A 20,772-nucleotide genomic window follows, 5' to 3' on the forward strand; every position below is an offset into this window, starting at 1 on the left:
AAAACAAAGGGCTCTTACATTTTTGCCAAACCGTTTTTTTTGTACTTATTTTTTTAAGACAGACTTTCCTGGTAGCCGTCTATGCTACCAAAGCAAAATGTAAAATTGTTGCTTTAATCTGCTTAACAATGTTAGTGTTTTTTTGTTTTTTTTAGATATCCGTGAAAAGATGCAGACAGCATGCAATGACATCACTACTGTACAACTAACGTTATTACAGCATTTTGTCATTAGTATGACATAGGATTACTATATCACCTAAGTACACATTGTTAACATACAGTATGTTGCTGAGCAGCACATGTAATGTGCTATTTTAAAAAAATACTTCTTCTGCACCGTAGTTGCCCCTATTGTACAATGACCCAATTTATGTTCGAAAAACCTGCACACTTTTTTATGTATGTTCTAGAGGGCCACATCCATCACTTACATAGTACTGTATAGGGTAGTATTTTTTAATACTTCTGGGGTTGGGAGGTTATCATTTTTAAATTTAGTACTAGGGCAATGGAATGTAAGGGATTTTTTGGCACTTATCGCTGCAACACAGATAGAGATCACTTTAGATATGCCAGTGACGTCACAGTTATATCACTGTATTGTTTATATTGCATTAAAGTTCCATTACAGCTTCTCACTCTCCTCTCCCCAATCTCCCCTGCACTGATCACAGTGTGATCAGCAAGCAGGGCTCCATAGCTTTGCATTGCTGATCACAGTGTGCTATGCGTAAGTACAACAATCAAGATCCTGGCAGGGTCTAGACAGACCCTGTTGAGTGTCTTCCATCCTCCAAATCACATTCCAGTGGGAATCAGCAGTGATGCCTACTGGAAGGGAATGCCAGTGTACCAGTGCTTGCACCACTACACGATCAGTTGGCAATAGACAGCCTGATCTCCTGTTTAGCACCAGAGAGATGTCCTTGCCGCTGTGAAAAACAAAGGACGTACAGGAACATCGTAAAGTTGATTAGCTATACCTTTTGTGGATGTACCTGTATTAACAAATGGGTTAATGTGAACAATGATAAATAAGTTTTGAAATCGGAGCTGACAAATAATTGTCCCAAGGAATACCTTAACGTTGAATGTTATTTCCTCCATGACGTACACCCGCTCGGGAAACGCTTTAGCCACCTCCTCCACGCTGTTAAAATACTGCACTGGTTCCTTGATATCTCGGTCCTGTTCCAACAGCTTAAATTGTCCTGGAAGCAGATAACAGGAAGTGTTGTAAGATATTTATGTTGGAGATCTGTCACTAAAAAAATTGTCATCTGTCACCACTATTGCATAAATTACAAGCAAGAATGTACTGATAAAATTAAACAAACCCAGGCTTCCCAAAACTCAGCTGAAAGAAAAAAAAAAAAAATTTTTTTTTTTAGCATTGGCTGACAAAAGTAAATAAAGCATTTGTTACGTTAGCATGAAGAGCCCCACCAGGTCATTTTTAGTTTTTTTTTTTATTAGTGTTCCTGCTGTTAGGCCACGACCCTGTGCACAGCGAAAAGTTATCAATCCCCGTAACGCTGCTCGGACTCTGACATTACACCGCAAAACACTGCGGAGAAAGCTTATATGGAAATAATATAATAAAATGTGCTTTGAGCTTAAATAAACTCCACAACTGAAAGGAAATTCTCCCCAAGTTAACTAAGAAAAAAGATTAACAAGAACACAAACATTCATAATTTCTAACACATCTAGTGTAGAGCTTGGGGATATAAACAATATGAAGACTTTCAATGGATTTCAACTTAATGTATAGTTAAGAAAAATGTATATGATAAAGTGAGTGTGAAATACATTCAGACTCGGTGCTAATGCTGTTTCTTGCGTCAATGGCACGGTTTCTCTAATTTTGTGATGGTGAGTAGCTGCATTCCATTTGCCGTTTTGAGTATCAAACACACACATTACACTTCAAAGGTTTTGAGTCACTATATCCTTGTCCGTTATGGATCAGAATGTAGATATTCGTGTTCTAAATGACCCTTTTGCAATTATGTTACACATCTAGGAATTTTCATAGTTTTCCATGAAAACAGTGACCCCAAACTTTTGAGGTTGTGCACAGCAAATTGTAAATGTATTCACCCTCCTTGGCATTTTTTCTATTTTGTTGCATTAGAACCTGGGATTAAAATGGATTTTTATTCGTATTTCATGTCACAGACATACACAAAATAGTCCAAATCTGTTAAGTGAAAAAGAAAATATATATATTTTTTTTTAAACACATTTATGTTTTTATTTTATTATTTTATAAGTTTTTTTTGTTTGTTTGTTTTTTAAACTTCTACAAAATAAAACGTGGTGCGTGCATATGTATTCACACTCTTTTCTATGAAGCCCTTAAACAAGATCCGGTGCAACCAATTACCTTCAGAAGTCACATAATTAAAGTCCATCTGGAGCCTGTGCAATAAGTGTCACATGATCTAAGTATATAGATCCACTGCCGGGACTTATATGACGGAGAAGACCGGCTGAAATGGCGGCAGCAGAGGTTGTCTCCCGGCGATACTAATTGCGCATCCCTGAGCTAAACCCCGATTATAGGCTGCACCCCCAGAAGAGACTTTTATAAGGACAAATGCGGTATAATTATATAGATAATTATATAGATATAATTATATAGATAAACACAACCACTGAGCAAGCGCCACCATGAAGACCAAGAGAAGCTCTCCAAACAGTTCAGGGACAAGTTGTGGAGAAGTACAGATTATGTTTGGGTTGTCGTGTTGACGATATTGGGAGGAGAAGTAGCATTACGGAAGTGGATCAGAGGACTCTTTGTGGTAGCGCTGCTACGAAGTTTGAAGCCTGGACTCTGTAACATCCGAAACGGAGGACAACAAGTTTGCCTTTCTTTTATACATTAAAATTATCGTTTTTATCTACTCCCCTCCGCTGCCTACCTTCTTTATCTACAAGTACCAGTGTGGGATAAAGAAACTCCTAAGGAGACCATTACACTCTATGCATGGGCATATTTATGCCCTTTAAATTGTAAGGGTCCGATCTGCTTAATAGCATTTGTTTTTTTTAGACCTACTTTGATATACTACACCATTTTTTTTTCTCTTCCCTTTATATATGAACCTTTTGGATACTGTGTGTGGGTACATATTTTTGTGTTGCACATATAATTTACTCACTTATTATTTGGGTGCGCAGACACTTTTGTGGTTTTGACCCCATTAACTATAACTGCCCCTAACTTTCAGCAGCCCAAATATTAATTTTATACTCACAGTTAGATGGGTTCTTGAGCCATGTGGATGCTATAGGAAATGGGTGGGGCCAATTTGCACTTTGGCCCCACCCCTTTCTCCCTACCCCTCCCTGTAGTCACTGCCGATTGGCCACGCTCCTTTCTTTCTTCTTGTCCCTCCTTGCAGCCAGTCGGCAATGACTGCAGGGAGTGACTGGAAGAAGGAACTGCTGCTGTGAGTCACACTTAAAAGGATAAAAATCGATTCAACTAATTGATAATGAAATTCGTTGGCAACGATTTTCACTATCTATTATTATCGATTTTATCGATTAGTTGTTGCAGCCCTAGTGTTAATATTATAAATAAATAGCAACGTATAGTAGGTTTGGGACAACTGCTTCCCTGCAATAGCTGTTAACATAAAAGTTCATGATAAAATAAAGGCAAATATACCTGAAAGGATTCATTCATCTTTTTGATTCATTAAAACCCTCTTTATTACAATGATGCATCTCTTCATTGCCAAAACACAGACCAATAAGAGTCAATTACTCTACTGCGCCGGCGGCAGCAGCATAGAGAGTGTTTATGGGAATTGCTCCAGATTCCTTTGCATCTGGAATTTGCTACAACAACTAGTGTAATGCAGTGTGCAGAAATGTTATTTGGAAATGAAACGCGTCCAAAAGCTTCTGTGTGGGGGAAGAATTTACTTGTAGGCGCAAACTACCCCAGTCCCACTGCCAATGTTTTACTATTCTAGCTGTTGGCTAGGAATAAAACAATGCCAGCTACGTGAGCCACGAAACCAACATGAAGCCAGATCTCCGTTACGCTACTTGACTTAACATTTATTACCCACAACAGGAAATTTCATGTGGAACAAATCCCTGGACAGGATCCTTTGGTAATATTTTAGCCAAGGTTTGAAAATAAATACATAAATAAAATAACTCGGCTGTTTCTTAGAATTGTTCTTTCCTCCAGCTAATTACCGGGGGGAAAAATTGGAGTGTGGCCTTATTTCTGTTTAATCTGTAATATCCTATTCAACCAGGGACAGGAAGAAAATAAAATGATGCTGGGATTAGCGATAAAATCTACTGGTCTGCCAAGGCAAGGCTGACGGTGCATCTGTTCGGATGCGTTCCTGCCACAAATGTTAAATGTAATTTACCAGCCGGTCACTCTCTTTGTTAAACTTCTCTAAGGAAAACGACAATTGCGGAATGCGTTGCTCCGGACAAACTATAGCGTGACCTTTAGCATGCATGTCTAATGAGCAGCCTGCCCAAGGAGCAGCCTACAGGGAAATAGAGCACTCCGGGCTACCGGATATCCAAACACGATATGGAATAGAACATTGTCGGCCCAGCTTTGGGGTCGTAGGTTTACAGGAGACCTACAACTGTTCTTTAATTTCTTAAGTTTAGGGCTGAAACAACTAATCGATAAAATCGATAATAATCGATTATGAAAATCGTTGGCAACGAATTTCATCATCGATTAATCGGATCGATTTTTATCGATTACAAAAAGAGGTTTTTTTCAGAGCAAATGCTCTGAAAAACCCCTCTCCTTATATAATCCGACCTCAAACAGAGATCGGATTATAACACCGGAATCCAGATCCCCCGCTACGCTGCAGGGGACCTGGATTCCCCTCACTGTCGGCCGGTCTCTCACTTCCGTCTCTCTCTTCCGTCTCTCTCCCCCTCCCATCTGCCTCCTCCCCCCTCCCATACGTCACTCTGCCTATCTACCCGGCACCGTTACTGACAGGAACTTTCCCTGCAGCTTCATAGAAGCCTCAGTGTAAGTGAAGGTGAGTAACGGAGTCTGTCTGTGCGATGCAAACCCCCACCGGCTAACAGAGAATCATCCTCTCTGACAGCCGGTGAGGGTCTGCATCGCACAGACAGACTCCGTTACTGCACTTCACTTACACTGTGGCTTCTATGAAGCTGCAGGGAAAGTGCCTTCAGTAACGGAGCCGGGTAGAGAGGCAGAGCGGTGTATGGGAGGGGGAGGAGTCAGAGGAGTGTATGGGAGCCACCCTCCAATACACCACCTTGGCTCCTCCCCCTCTCATACGCCACTCTGCCTCTCTACCCGGCTCCCTGGTGTCTTGTCAGAAACGGAGGTTCACAGGAGGCAGAGTGGAGTATGGGAGGGGGGAGGAGGCAAAGTGATGTATGGGAGGGGGAGGAGCCAAAGTGATGTATGGGAGGGGGAGGAGGCAGAGTGCTGTATGGGAGGAGGCAGAGTAGAGTATGGGAGGGGGAGGAGCCAAAGTGAGGTATGGGAGGGGAGGAGGCAGAGTGGTATATGGGAGGGGGAGGAGGCAAAGTGATGTATGGGAGGGGAGGAGCCAAAGTGATGTATGGGCGGGGGAGGAGGCAGAGTGGTGTATGGGAGGGGGAGGAGGCAGAGTGGAGTATGAGAGGGGGAGGAGCCAGAGTGGTGTATGGGAGGGGGAGGAGCCAGAGTGGTGTATGGGAGGGGGAGGAGCCAGAGTGGTGTATGGGTGAGTTATAGTGGTGTATGGGGGTATTATGAATTTTTAGGGCATATAGGGGGTATAAGGCACATGGATATTAGGCATATCAGGGGGGCATAAACATATCTGGGGGTAAAAGGTATATCAGGGGGCTCAGTGGCATATAGGGGGTATAAGACATATCGATATTAGGCATATCAGGGGGGCATAAAACAAATCTGGGGGTAAAAGATATATCAGGGGGCTCAGTTGCATATCACTGGCATATAAGGAGTATAAGGCATATCAGGGGGCACAGTGGAATCTGGCATATAAGAGGTATAAGGCATATATGGGGGCAGAGTGGCAAGCTGGGGGTCAGATGTGCATAACTGGTGGCAGTTTGGTAAATAAAAAATTTAAACAAGGCTTTTTTCTCAGTTTTTATTAAATATGAAAAATAGTTAACATATGAATTAATATTTACTAATAACTTTGTATTAAAACCTAGTTTGAGAAACACCTTGTTTGGGTTCTTGTAGCTTTTATTATTATGTCAGTAAAATAGGAAGGTGAATAGAGAGAGGCCATTACAAAGAGATGAAAGTGTAAATTGTACGTTTTTTATTGCAATTTTTCTTCAATTTAAAATAATGTATTTTTTTATCCGATTAATCGATTAATCGACAAAATAATCGGCCAACTAATCGATTATTAAAATAATCGTTAGTTGCAGCCCTACTTAAGTTTTCAACAATGGATGTTTTCCTTCATACGTTCACAGAAACATTACAAGTCTCAAACACGATGTAATGGATTTTCTGTTAATAGCTTTTTACAAGGTACAAAGCCGTTGTGTCTGTAGTAAACTAAAACCACTGCCTCGAAGAGAGGGACACGAACACAGTCCTGAATTTGTAGACAATGATAACAACAGTACTAGAAAAAAAGAAATCGTGAGAGATACCAGTTACTTCCCAACACAGAGAATGGGACAACAACCCAGAACCCAATGATCCTGCATATCCCAGACACAGATTCCATCTCGCTGAGAATTCAGTTATATACCTGTAGCTCTTGTTTTTTGGCATTCATTACAGTAATACTTTAGATATATTTAGTAAAAAGTTCTCATGGAAGCGGATATCTGTGACCAGGCATCTAATGTCCTTTCCTAAATTCATCACCCTTCTCCTCATAAAAGTTGCATGAAACAAAAAGCAAAAAAAAACATTTTGTGGAGATCAAATAGAAGGAATAAAAAAAAAAAAAAATGTATACATACATGTAACAGAATGACCTGTCATACAAGGCCCAAAGGTAGTCAGAGATGGCTCCAGCCTGGCTGCCATACAAAGATTGCACACTCAGGAACTCCATTGTGTAAAGTAATCCCATTAACAGGATTGCTGCCAGGAGGAGATTCAGTAGCTAAAGGAGATTAAAGGTTGGGTTGTCTACATGTACCTGTTTATCAATGTTAATGAAGTTCTGTGGATATATGAGTATGTTTTACAACAATAAACTGTTCATTCCTGCTGTACTCAATTCAAGGTAGTTGTGTCTACTTATTGGGTACACATAGCAGGGTTCCAAGGTGTGAATGCTGGCTGGTGCTGGAAGTGATTCCCATGAAATGTCCACAAAGTGCTTATTTTAATATATAAACACAATAACAGAACTGTTAAAGGTACTTGTGTATTATCCATTTGTGAAAAGCAACAGATCCACTCTTAGAAAGCGTGTTCTAGAAAGAAAGCATGTTCTAGAAATTATGTTTGTCTTGTGTTATTTCCCTAATGTAGTTTGAGAAGTTTTTAACTATAATCACGGCTTGGTCTTCACGCTTCTGGAACTCAAACGGTTAACAGATGTTCAGGCATGTTTATAAGCGAGTTAGACTGTAGACAATATGGCTGTTGATTTGCCCCATTGAATAGTAAAGCGTCATTTTACACCTCCGTGAAATGCCTTCCATTGCAGACGTGTATTTTAATAATTTGTTTCTATGTGCTGTTTTTCGCTTCTTGCGTGGGAGATAATCAAATGACAGTCTTGGCTGGGTTTGGCAGCTGGACAAGATTTAAAAGACATCAGCAAATTACTGTGTAGCTAGACATTTCTTAATGCAGCAAAGTACCCTGACCAGCCACCTTGGCCAGGGTATGATTGGCATCACTCCTGGTTAACAGGACACAGATCAGATTATATAATATTACACATTAAAACCACAACTAGACTTCTAAAACAAATCATATAACACTCACTAGGAACAAAATTACTTTGCTTTGGCAGGACGCAATGCTAAGAAAAGCTGCAGCTGCAGGGAAAGTAAGAGTGATGTTCCCGAGTCTTCCACCACTTGATGTTACAGAAGAGCGTCAGTGAAGCAAAAGCTCTTTGATTCACCAATCCCTGCTGGGAATTCTGGCACATTTCTACCAACACAGCCTTTTCCCAACTATACACCCACAAGTCTTTCCATACTTCAACTGTGTGGTTCTGCTCCACAAACACTGAACTCAACCTAGAAACAGACAGCAAATAACCCTTCGGCCCATCTAATCTGACCATTGGGTCCTTAATTGGTCCTTGGTCTTGTTTTAGATTCAGGATAGCCAGTGGCGGAACTGCAGGGGTCGCGACTGCGACCTGGAGTTCTGCCAGTCGGGGGGGCCCAAGGGGTGCCGAGCGGTTGCTGAAAACGACCGCTCGGCAACTCTTGGGCACCCCTGACAGACAGAAATCCAGGATGCCTCTGCTCCCCGCTGCTGCCGCCGTCGCGCTGCCCAGAGTGCAGTGTTGGGAGCGTGAGGCGTTTGTCTCGGGTGCCGGCGCTTCACGCTGAACGCCGGCATATGACGTCATATGCCGGCGCTCAGCAGTGAAGCGCCGGCACCCGAGACAAACGCCTCACGCTCCCAACACAGGAGTTGACGGTAAGTGACCTACAAAGGGGGGGTAGGGAGGGAGTGGTTAGATTGTGAGAAGGGGGGTAGGAAGGGAGAGGGTAGATCGTGGGGGGGGGGGAGGGGGTAGATCGTGAGAAGGGGGGGTAGGGAGGGAGAGGGTAGATCTTGAGAAGGGGGTAGGGAGGGAGGGAGAGGGTAGATCGTGAGAAGGGGGGAGGGAGAGGGTAGATCATGAGAAGGGGGGTAGGGAGGGAGAGGGGAGATAGTGAGAAAGGGATAGATGGGTTGGGGGGGGCCCTTAACAGATTCTCGCACCGGGGCCCTGAGGTTTCTAGTTACGCCCCTGAGGATAGCCTATGCCATGAATCCTTAAATTCCCTCAAAGCATTAGCCTCTAAAACTTATGATGTTAGGCTGTTCCATTTATCTACTGCTCTCTCGATAAACTAAAGCTTTCTTACATTATTAGTTTAATTAATACTGTGCCTACAGTGGGGTTTTAGATGATATAGCGGCCAGGTAAGTTAGAGCATGTGTTCTGCGGTGACTTGTTTGTATATCTCGGATCCATAACTGAAGCAGAGGTAAAGTTTACTTGTAGAATACACAAACACCTCCGCACAAAAAGGTTAGGCCAGGGTGACTGCCATAGTAAGGACACTGAAGGCTAATCTATAATGGCCCAAATTTACAGAACCGAAGCTGGTAAAGCTTTGGTAACAAACTGTGGGAGAAAAAAAAGTCTTAATTCCTGGGCATAGCTAATCCTGAATAAATTAACTCAAACGCCAAGAGTCAGGACATATGCCCTTTATCCTATCCTTTATTAGTAATAAAAAGTAAAAGCCATCCTTTCCCCAAGGCATCACATTTAAGGTGTCCAAAATTATTGTGCTCTTAATAGACGGGTCAGGCAAGCGTCACAAATAACCTCCTTCCTATGGGATGTGGGGAAAGGTGAACAGGAGCCAAAGAGCTCACAGATTCGCACATAGATTGCAGATGGCATATTCATTGAGTGTTTCACTGAAGGCGGATATAAGCAGTGGCCACAGGAGATGGAATCAGTATGGAAATGCAGTACAGAAGCCATAAATGTGAAAAAAGCAAATATTTTACCATTAAAGGCATTTTACGCATAAATATTCCTTTATGTAATGTGCAGTTTAAAAAATCAGGACCAACAAAAAGAATCCATATGCTAAAATGTAAAATGGTATGTATAGATATTTTAATGTTACAAGAAAACATTTGGAAATAAAGGCCAAGCCCGGATGACATCATAGCTCTGCAGTACTTTATCCTTGACGTTCTGGTAGCTCACTGCTCATAAAACATGGCAAGCAGAACAGTGGAAAACTAGAATTCTAGAGTCTTGTGTATGAGTAACATTTTTTATATATAGAAACATTACCCTGTTGGTTCTTATTCCCTCTTGACAAGTGATCTCTGGCAGACTGCTTGTGAACGCCTACACTTCTACTCCCACTCACCTTTGAGACTTGCCAATAGGTTATGGCGAAAAGGAACAAAACAATTTCTTTACGAGCTCAGTTTCAGCTGTTATTCCGTCCCAGGTGTTCAGCTGTGAAGATCAGCGGAAGTGTAGGGAATACAAATTCTGGGAACAGATCGGCTGAGCCACTGGAAGGAGAAGCTCTCTTTTCCAGGTAGAATGTAGTCACGAACGGTTAACACTTCACATCACTATGTTGTAGAATAATAGGTTCTTGGCAACCGAAAGAAAACCGTTAATGTGGAAGTTATAAAAGCAAGTTTACTAGGACCACCATTGGGCGCAGAAACTCAAATGGGTGTATTAAGAGTGTGGCCCTTTCTCTACAAGAAGGGCCAAGTTGTCCCTTTAAAATATTTTACACCAGGTATTGACTAAAATGTTTAAAGCTTTAAAATACAATTAAAACAATACCCTTTTTCCTGTTTATAGTTATCCACATAATGCCCAGGCTGGCAGGGTATCCTGCACACCACTTATGAACACATGGAGGCAAAGCCGTTTCCTCCCTATGGGAAGAATTCAGATCTGAAGTATACTGTGATCACTTTACGCTTATAATCTAAAAACTGTAATATTCTGCTGCTCCCGAGCCGTGCAGTACTTTGCCACAAAACGATTCACTTGAGTAGCATGGATACCATCTTGATTGATAAGGAAAACGCAAATTTTCCAGAGGAATGTTTAAATACATTGACACCTTCAGTCATGTCAAATTCAGTCATGTGAATTATGTTTAAAAGTTGGTGCAATAATAATGTTTCTCATAAATTTGAATTTTAAGCTTAACAGAAAGCAACTATAGGTTAAAAAAAAATAAAAATCACATACACAGACCGTTTTATTACCCGTATTGATTTGGTGCCCCCAGTTTTTACTTTGTTCTTGAAACTCAGGCGATTCCCAGCATGTTTAAGTTTTGCAATGAGCATAAACAATACTCAGGGTCAGTTTTGAAGGTTGGAATATATTTGTCCGACCCGTGTTTAGTCCGGGTCAGTAGTAAGTTACTTTTTCTAGAGCTACAGCTGGAAAGGCAGTGCAAACTCTTCATACTCTCGCTCAGAATTTCTTGGTAACCTCAAGTAAAACAGTGTATACTCCAAACATGGTTTACAAAGATTTTAGATATGCAAGAATTATCATCCTGTCCGCAGGCTTTATTATATAGTAAATACATTATGCAGCCCCCCCCCACAACATAGCATTTTATACACATACACTCGGACATGCGTGAGTTTTGACCTCCACATAGTTTTCTATTATTCCCAAAACGCTCCATTCATAGCATTAAACACAAAAATTAAAACTATGTAGGTTTTCTGCTAACGCTAGCAAACAACGTATCACTTTCAGCGCTCCGGCTCGTACTATCAATAGTAAACTCCAGAAGAATGTCGGTTTGTATAACTACCCTTGTTCAAATGGAACATTTGATTCCAACATCCTACACTCGCACCTCCGCCTGTTTAACATGGAACAAGGTCAAGGCCACAAGAAGAATGCAGTTAGGAAACCAAGCTCTGCATGCTTTAAATGCAGCTAAAGGTTAAGCAATGTGTTTTTGATGTGAAATGGCTAAAATTTTGAAATCGCAGGAGTAACAAGTGTGAGCGTCTGGAATAAGAGCAAGTTTGTTTTATTGTGGTTTGAGTGTAATGTCAATTAATCCACAACGGTTGAGGAACATGAACTGTTTTATTTTTAGAATATTTTGTATCTATCAGTAATACAATTTTATCGAGACTATGCAACAAACCAGCAGCAGATGTGCTTCTTTAGGTGCAGTGGGGACTTAACCCCTTCAGTGCCGCTGGATTTTAGTACTTTTATGCCATTTTTACCATATGTTTTAATCAAGATTCCCCTTTTCTGTGTTTGATATACCCACGCAAATTACTCATCCGTTTGAAACCATAGGAACATGGAAAAATAAATAATTGTGAGTGCAAGTATGTCAGTAAGTAGGTGCCACTGATGGACAATGACCCAATTTATGTTCCGGCTACATTCCCCCCTTAATTCTCCTTTAATAAAAAGAGTAGTTATCGATTATTGGTTCAGGCAGCATTTGTAAAGGGGGTGAGCAGCACAACACCAAAAATTGTATAATTCTGGCCCTTCCACAGACTGCCACTGCTCTGTTTCCACGAAGGTAACTTTAAAATAAGTAATCTCCAGAATAATTACATTGATTGACACAAGTGATATGTAAATATAATTACATTTAGTTACGCTACAATGTGTGGCTCAGACAATAATCCTTTAACAATGGGAAGAGACTATCATACAGATCCTGTATAAAAGGTATTTTCTAAAATAAACATGAGCAACATTTGATGTAAACATATTTTACTAGTGATTTGCAATATTTCATTTTATAGGCTTGTGTAGAAACATTAATTTTTATTTAATGTCTTAAAACTGCTTGTTAATTATTAATGAAACCTAATCTAATGCTTCTAAATTAATAGGACTTTTTCCCTGTGTTTTTTTCCACCGCTTTATCACTCTAGATTTTTAGTGAATCTAATAATAAGCAAGGACCTTTTTTGAGGGGGCCTATTTGAATAGCAGATATGCCCATTTAAATATAAGGAACCATCTTTTATCAGTCTATTCAGAAATATTAGTAGATGATGTAACAATCAGAATTTGCAGTCAACTAAGGCACAGTTCTCAACAAAGGCTCTAAGAACTAATATCTTTGTATTTGGAGGCTTTCAGTATAAAAGCTTTGCTGAGAAGAATGGTCAGAACCATCTGTGAATGGAGAAAAAAATATCTAAGGAGGCATCAGCCAGATGGTGTCCAGAGGACATTATTTCTTTGATAGGCTTACTCTTTAGTCTCCAACAAACCATTAATCTTCTAGACTATTCATTACAGAACAATATCTAGCGAGATTTATAAGAATCCAGTTTAGTACAGTATATTAGTTCCTACTTGGAGGTATATTAATCCAGCCAGGCTCAACTCTACTTATGACAAAGCTCAGCAAAATCCTTAAATGTCCGACACCCCCTCTAAAGAAAAATGCATATTAAAGAAAAAAGCATTTATCCGACCTAGAAGTTACTGACTTCCTACAAAAGCTGCCCTTTTCCTTTATGCCTGAAGCAGCCGATAAATGGCAGTAAAGCTCATTGAAATTAAATTGGACTCTTTTTGTGCATGTGCAGAGGTGTATGAATATAATCCCCGGTGAATTTGCATAACTGACACCACAACAAATTTAAGGGACCATGCAGCTGTGATAGGTAATGAAGTCCTCATGATGGCTACAGTGTCCCTTTAATTTTCCTTAACTCACATTTCCCCAAATCTTCCTTTAGATGATTTTATGTGTTTATATATATATACACACACACACATTAAGATATATTTCTACAAATTCTAATGCATCCTTATTGACCCTGACCCTAACTTTTTGGCTTGTAGTACCGTGTACCTAGTCCAGCATTCTGACCTCAGCTAGGTCAGACCTGCTTTATTTTATTTAAATGTTATATTGGGAGCTGCTGTTTTTGTTCACTTGAGGAATCTCCAGACAGACCTAGATACCAGTCCTGGACTGGCCACCTGGAGCACCAAGCTAATGTACAGTGGCATGCCAACTTTTCTGTATTATTTATCATCTTTTATTTATATAGTACACACTCAATCTCCCACTGAGAGGGTAGATCACGTGCTACAGTGTGTCCCCACCAGCTGGATATGCCTGACCGCACACCACATGAGCCAGGGAAAATCCAGCCTCTGGCCTTGTGTTTCCATATTCCCTTTTTTTCTTCCAACGTGTACAAAAGTTTCTTCAACTAAACTTCGTTAGTATGGGACTGCACCATTTCACTGGCCCTTCTTTGAAATTTCTCAAAATTACTTACATCACTTGGACGGACGTGCGCCAGAACAAAACTGAGCAAACAGTATTTTGTGCCAATAAAAGCTACAACTGAGAACATGGAGACTTTGAGCTAACTCACTGGGATAAATAGAGACCTCCAAGACGCTTAATTAACCTTTATAACTGTTACAGTTGCCAACCGGTTCTCCTCCCCACATGCCATAGAGTCCCAAGTGGTCTGTGATAACAAGGTGCAGTGAATAATAAAAAGGGTAACATTCCCCCTCTTTGCCACATCTATTTACAAAGCCTTTATGCGGTAAACTTCCTTGTTTCTGTGTATAAATTGCGAAGGTAAAATCCCTTGTAAATAAAAACGCGTGACCCATGTAAAAAAAAAAAAGAATTATGCTAGAGATCCACACTCTCTCAGCTGCCTTTATATGCAGCTAGTGCCGCTGCTGTAACATCTCTAGTACCTTCTGGGATTATTTTGAGAGAACAATCTTAATTTTTGTTTAATCAGAAAAAAATGTACGTTTGTCTGAAAAGAAGCCCTATCATATGACATCATGTGTATGATCACATCTGTATTCTATATTAACACATCTGTTTCCCAAAAACAAAATAAAATCTGGCGCCAACCTTTTATTCCCCTCCAAATCAGCACAGCTATCTTTAAAAGTGACAGCTACCTCTTAAAGGTATTACAAATTAATTCATAATTAAAGCTTTTCTGTGGTTTCTGGAGTGTACTCCAAAAAGAGGCTCTATTTAAAAGGACACTCCTGCTATTATATGCACTTTTATGCATATAATAGCTGATTGGTCCCTTAAGTTATAATTTATTCCCCCCTTGCGTATGTATGCGCCTCTTTCCAAGCCCCTCGGTTGCTAGGCTTCCAGGAGATGTTTGGCACACGCACAGCATACTCACCACCAGCCAGCTCCACCAAGGGGTCTAAGAAGACCACCCTGTGTGCGCATTCACAGAAAGTACTGACCTGCTGCTGAATGTCTCAAGCGGCTACAGTGCTCTCCATGATGCTGCACTTTACCCTAAAGTTAAGCGAGTAGGATAAAGAATGTACGGTATATTTATATATAATAATAGGTTTTATTTGTTGGAAGTACTGCATGGGGCAACGAAGCATCACTGTTAAACTGTGAGGGAAAGAACAACGCTTGCCTTAAATTGGAACCGCATATTAGGCCTTAGACCTGATCTACTTTTCCTACATTGAATGAAAGAAGGTCTTGACCATGAGCAAACCATACATGATATTTGAAGAAGTGAGAAATAGGTGCATGGCATGGTGCCTGGGCTCAGTAATCACCACTCACCCCACCCACAGAAAAGACTCTGCTCCAGACACAGGACAAAATTATATTCATGAAAGAAGTCTTAACATCCGGCCTTTTATAAGAAATATTAACCCTCTCCCCCTTGCACATAGGGAAGTCGGCATACATGAACGTGCAATAATCTCAAAAGTGCAACCTGTTAGGGGACAGGCAAGAGCCATCAGGAAAGTGAATGAGCGATGATTGTGTGTGAAAGATTGCCAATTCAGCTCATTTGGCACAAAGTAGTGTTTCAGGACATTGGTCAGTGCCGCTCCAAAACTAACCATGAGTACTGGCAAGTGTGCAAAGACATGCCTCAAATTGCCAGGCTATGCCCTGTTTACCAATACGCACAAAGCAAAATCCACTCTATCGACAGCATGAAAAACTCAACTTCTTTCACACTAAAGTACCACTGTGACCCACATAAGGACAGGGGATGGTGAGAATGGATTAACAAACACCACATATGTACTGTTCAGTAAAGTCCCAAACATGAAAGAGGTTCCATAAAAGAATCACTTTGTCAGAAAACACTGAAAAGTATCTACACGATGTATTTGTAGGAACAGTAGTCCTACCAAATGGCACCACAATGAACAATGGCAATAGGAAATAAAGAACAAGAGGCTCTCTGTGCAGCCATTCCATTGTAGGCGCAAGTCATTCATATCTAACAAATCTAACAAACATATACAAGAAACAAAAAAACACCCGTAAAAAGAAAAACACAGAAAGCAATTACGAGTAAATGCAGCACTTTCTGATTGCATCGTGTCATACAAAAAACGTGCATTGAAATCCACAAGTCACTGCTTCATAAAAATATCATTCAAGGAGTCCAAAGTAACACCAAAGTTAAATCCACAAAAGCTGACACTCTAATTACAGAGGTGGGGGGTTCCCAAACCGCAGCCCCAGCACCGGGCCATCAGCATAAACATGTAAACAAGGACATGTAAAGTCCTGCCCTGCGGTATGTGTGATGTATAAACATTATCTGTTATGCATCCTTTATTCTTAAGGTCAGCAACATGCAAAACATGTGCGTCCTGTAAATATGGCACGAAAAGCACCACAATGGTAACTTCTATATTACTTCTTGGCGCTAGAAGTTTGTGTGCACCCAATGCAAGATTAATAATGCCAAGTAGCATTATGTTTGTATAATTATAATCAGCCCATCAAGAAATGATTTGTGACTTACTGTGATATCAGCCACTATTACTGTGGTTGGATAGCTTGAAAGATAGATGTCAGAACATGGTTTGAATCCAAACTTTAATAAGACAAAATTACCCTCTCTTCTTCATTTCATTTAATCAGATCTCGCAGTCAAAACAATTATCAGAGGCCTGGGAAATCTTGTACAAATCAGACCATTCTGTTTATAGCACCCATAGACAGTTTAATTGTACCTACAAGCTTAGTAAATATAGTCAGAAGACATCTAGTGTATTGAGCAGACCGGGCACTATAGCTAAGTGGCACACATGCGCCCAGCGACTATGACTCTATAGCATTATGAACAATGCCACAACCCATGTAGGTAGGGAATTGACGAGTTCTCCTATCAACCAAAACAGGCCGATGTTTGTCAGTTTGACCCCTCTGAAGGCTTTGGGAACGTCTGTTGTGAACAAAATAATGTTTCACTTTTTTATACTGGGTTTCACAGAAGAATGGTGAAAGGAAGAAGCAAACAATTTCTGTCAATAATAACAATCTATGTTTTTTCCCCATTTTGAATCTCTCATAAATCTAGCAAGCAATGAAAACCAGTCAGAGAACGGATGGGCGCGTGAAATGTAATTAGTGAAGTGCGTCATAGCAAAATGCCTTCGTAGCAACAAATGGTCCCCAGATTTGCATGCCGACTTCCACCAGCCCAGCACTTATGTTTCAGCGTGCAGTTCCCGAAACATTGGCAGCACAATGACCGCGGTTGTGTGGAGAGTTTGACCCCCTGTGAGCCGGATTGCTGGGCTCGGCCTCCAGGCGGCTCGGTGACTCAGACTAAATCACCGCATTCTCTGATAGGTAACAGCAATCTTTTTAAAGCACCATCTTCCAGGAAGACGATCAAGATTTAGTACATTTCTTGTTAGAACAGCAGGTATCAGCACAAACCACACAAGACTCGTGTTGCTGGGATTTTTATTGCCACATAAAAGCTATGGCATTTTTTTAAGGCAGCATAATACGACTGTTTTTCCATTTTTTGGGTTTTTTTTTTATTTTATTTTTTTAAACAAAGCCACATAGTTCAGACAAAAATGATTATGCATTTCTAGACACAGACGAAATGTGTAACAAAGGCTTGTTTTTCCAGATACGCTGTAAATGAGAAAACAGCATTAGCGTCTGCAGATCATGGGTTCATTATGTCACGCTGTGGGCACATTTTTTTTTAAATTTTATTTATTTTTTAGAATGAGGCTATAAAATGGAGTTAATTTTGATGTGCCAGAAAGCTATGGAATATATTGCTTTAAAACAGTCTCCATATCTCTCAAGCACTGAAAATATTTCCCCCCCGCCATCTTATTAGTTTCATACAGTTGCCTTTTGGCTTCTTCCCAGACATCCTGGTCTGCAATCCAAACATCTCGCAAAAAAGATCTAATTAATTGGGTACACACATTTAATTAAGATTTTGACACTTAATATTGCATTATACTCTATAGCAATATCCACCTAATCACCATGAGAACAAATTAAAACGGGTAAGATTTTTATCGCCAAGACTTCAACTGTGGTTGAACCTGCACAATACCAATACTGTAATACATTTATATATACACACGGCAGGTGTTTGGAACAAGCCATGTTGTATGTATGTAATATATAATACATTAAGCAAGCATTGGAATAATGCAAGTTTTTTCTCCCTCAAGGAAAGTTAATCAATTAGGGACAAGTACTAATAGAACTTTAAGAAAATTGAGCCTAACTTCCACTATACCAACTTAACTTAAAGTTACTATGGATGAAGCCTGCCAGGTTTTCTAAACGGCCGAGTGGGTCTGTATTGTTAAATCAGTAATAGTTCTCAAATTTAAACTGGACTAATTTCAAGTAATGAATGTCCTACTTTGTTCCTCTTGCTGGAGTAACAAAACCTGGCCCTTTATTATACCCACTTTCTAGAGAAAAGTCAGTCACTCTACTTTCCTTACTTGACAAGACTGAGCGCATGCACACCTTTCCTATCAAGCTCGTAATGTAGCGATGGCACAGGAAGGGCTTGATTGGATTCAATCCACTCCCACTGCCTTTGTGTGTATAAGGCTAGGTTTCCACTTGGGTTTTTGTCCGGCGTTTTTTTCTTGATGAAAAACGCCAGGAAAACTGCCAAGAAAACTGCCACTGCATTTACCTGCGTTTTGGTGTTTTTTTCTGGCGTTTTAGCCTTTCTGTGGAAATTGCTTTTTTTGACCTTAGGCAGTTTTTCCAGCCTTTACAAGTTAGAAGTTTCACCCAGCTAAAAGGGATTAGGATAAATGGCAAGTATCTGCCCTCTCCTGATGTCATTTACTTGGTAGACCCTTTTGTCTCTTTTCTGTGGTTTGTAAGGCATGCTTTATTTCGAATGTCTGCTCCTCTGGGAAGATTGGCCCCAAATGATGGTGCAAATTGTTTGCTGTTGCTTTTGGCACGCAGGATCCGGTCGCGTATATTTGTTTGTAATGGCATGTTTGTTCCAAATGGTGTAAAATTCAATATGAACCAGTCCAGACTTTGTTTTGTGTGAAACTGTTTGTTTTCAGCCTATTTCTCGTAGGACACACAGATACTGGGTCCATCCTCTGCATTGTAACTGTGGAAAAAACGCCATAAAAAACGCCAAGGCAATAAACCCACATGGCTTTTTCATGGCGTTTTTTCTCTCCCATAGACTTCTATTGGAGGAAAAAAGCCAAGATGTCAACATGCTGCAGTTTTGAAAAACTGCCACAGAGCCCAAAAAAGCAGAAAAACGCCAAAGAGGACTGAAAAAACGCCAAACAGAAAAACGCCAAACAGAAAAACGCCAAGTGGAAATGGCATTTTGCGATTTCCTATTGAATTACAGCTAACATCTGGCTGCAGCCGTTTTTCACAAAAAAAACGCCAGGTGGCGCTATTGGCGTTTTTAGCAAAAAAAAAACAAATGGAAATCTAGCCTAAGAAAAACAAAAATGATGACCCGACATCCTTTATTCAAAGTAAAGCAGACATGTTTCTAAATCTTCAGGTGACAAAAAAAAATACAATTTACAGGAACTGTATTCATGTCCAGAGACTCACCCAAAGGACTTTGCCCATCATGTTAATATCCTGGTGGATTCTGTTGAGCTCTGCTATTTAGGAAGATACAATGAGCATATTTTTCCAGTGGTTACTTTATTACTGTTCAGTGGGATCTAAAAGCAGGAAGTGGGAATCAAGGAGTAATTACACCATATATGTGTATCCATTGGCTGCTCTTACAACTGACACCATGTGCTTAACGGAGCATATCCAACACGCAGTGTTATGTGCCAACAGTTCGAAAATACTAAATGAAAGCTTTAGTGTCCCATACAGTTCCACCCATAAAGAATGCGCACATAAAACATAAGGGGAATTCACTTATGATGCATGTGATGGCTGAAGTGCCCCTTTAACAAGTTATATTCATACGCTAGGAGAGAAAGTGTGAACAAGAATGAGAGTGTGAGTGAAAGGGCCGGTGAACGTCAGAAGAAAATTTGGAGCCTTTTGTTTCGTATGCTTGAGGGGGGCTGTGGACTTGTTCTTGGGCTTCATATAAATCCGAATGCAGAACTCTAGTGTATATACGTGTTTCCAGTGCTCAGCCATACTATGGTCCAAAACCAAATAACTCTAGTTATATTATCCCCATGTTTTTCCTTACCTTTCCAATGTACAGCTGCAGATGGGAGATGGGCTGCCTGAGAGATGGGCTTCCATAATCTGACTGCAATATATTTATACAAAAATGCTCATACCCGTTTGGTAGGCCTCCTTTTATACATTTGTATTATTTGAGCCTGGGCGTAGCTTAGTGCAACCGCCATTTTTCTTTTATCTGCTTGCACATATGTGTTGGCTCCTCATTTGTCTGGTTGCAGCTTGCTGTCCAGGGGTTAAACGGGAGGAGGTTTAATTGCACCAGACACACATTAATAAGGTTTTGGTAGCCGTATAAACTGCTTTGCGTGCCCACTATGTAGGAGGTTCTCACCCTATTGAGAGTGTGCCTCGACGTGGCGGTGAGCTTAATTATGCTTTGGCCAATTCATATAACCAAAACCTCTCATTTATATTATGTTTATATATTTGTTGCCAACGTTATTAGGGAAAGAAGCGCAGATAGTTTTTTGTACACACTGTATTTGCAGCATGCTCACACTGTTTGGGAGGCCTCATATTACACATTTGTATTATTTGAGCC

General features: G+C 40.5%; 1 protein-coding gene across 1 annotated transcript in view; it reads right to left on the reverse strand.

Moving 5' to 3' along the window:
- The window catches only part of GAREM1 (GRB2 associated regulator of MAPK1 subtype 1), a 66,376-nt gene that overhangs the window by 24,706 nt on the left and 20,898 nt on the right, over positions 1 to 20,772 (reverse strand). Inside the window, exon 3 of the mRNA XM_053467449.1 lies at positions 1,083 to 1,213. Within this exon, the coding sequence (XP_053323424.1) occupies positions 1,083 to 1,213 (131 nt within the window). The remainder of the gene's footprint in view (positions 1 to 1,082; positions 1,214 to 20,772) is intronic.

The sequence above is a fragment of the Spea bombifrons genome, chromosome 5 (genome assembly GCF_027358695.1).
Source record: "Spea bombifrons isolate aSpeBom1 chromosome 5, aSpeBom1.2.pri, whole genome shotgun sequence".
Taxonomy (NCBI): Eukaryota; Metazoa; Chordata; class Amphibia; order Anura; family Pelobatidae; genus Spea; species Spea bombifrons.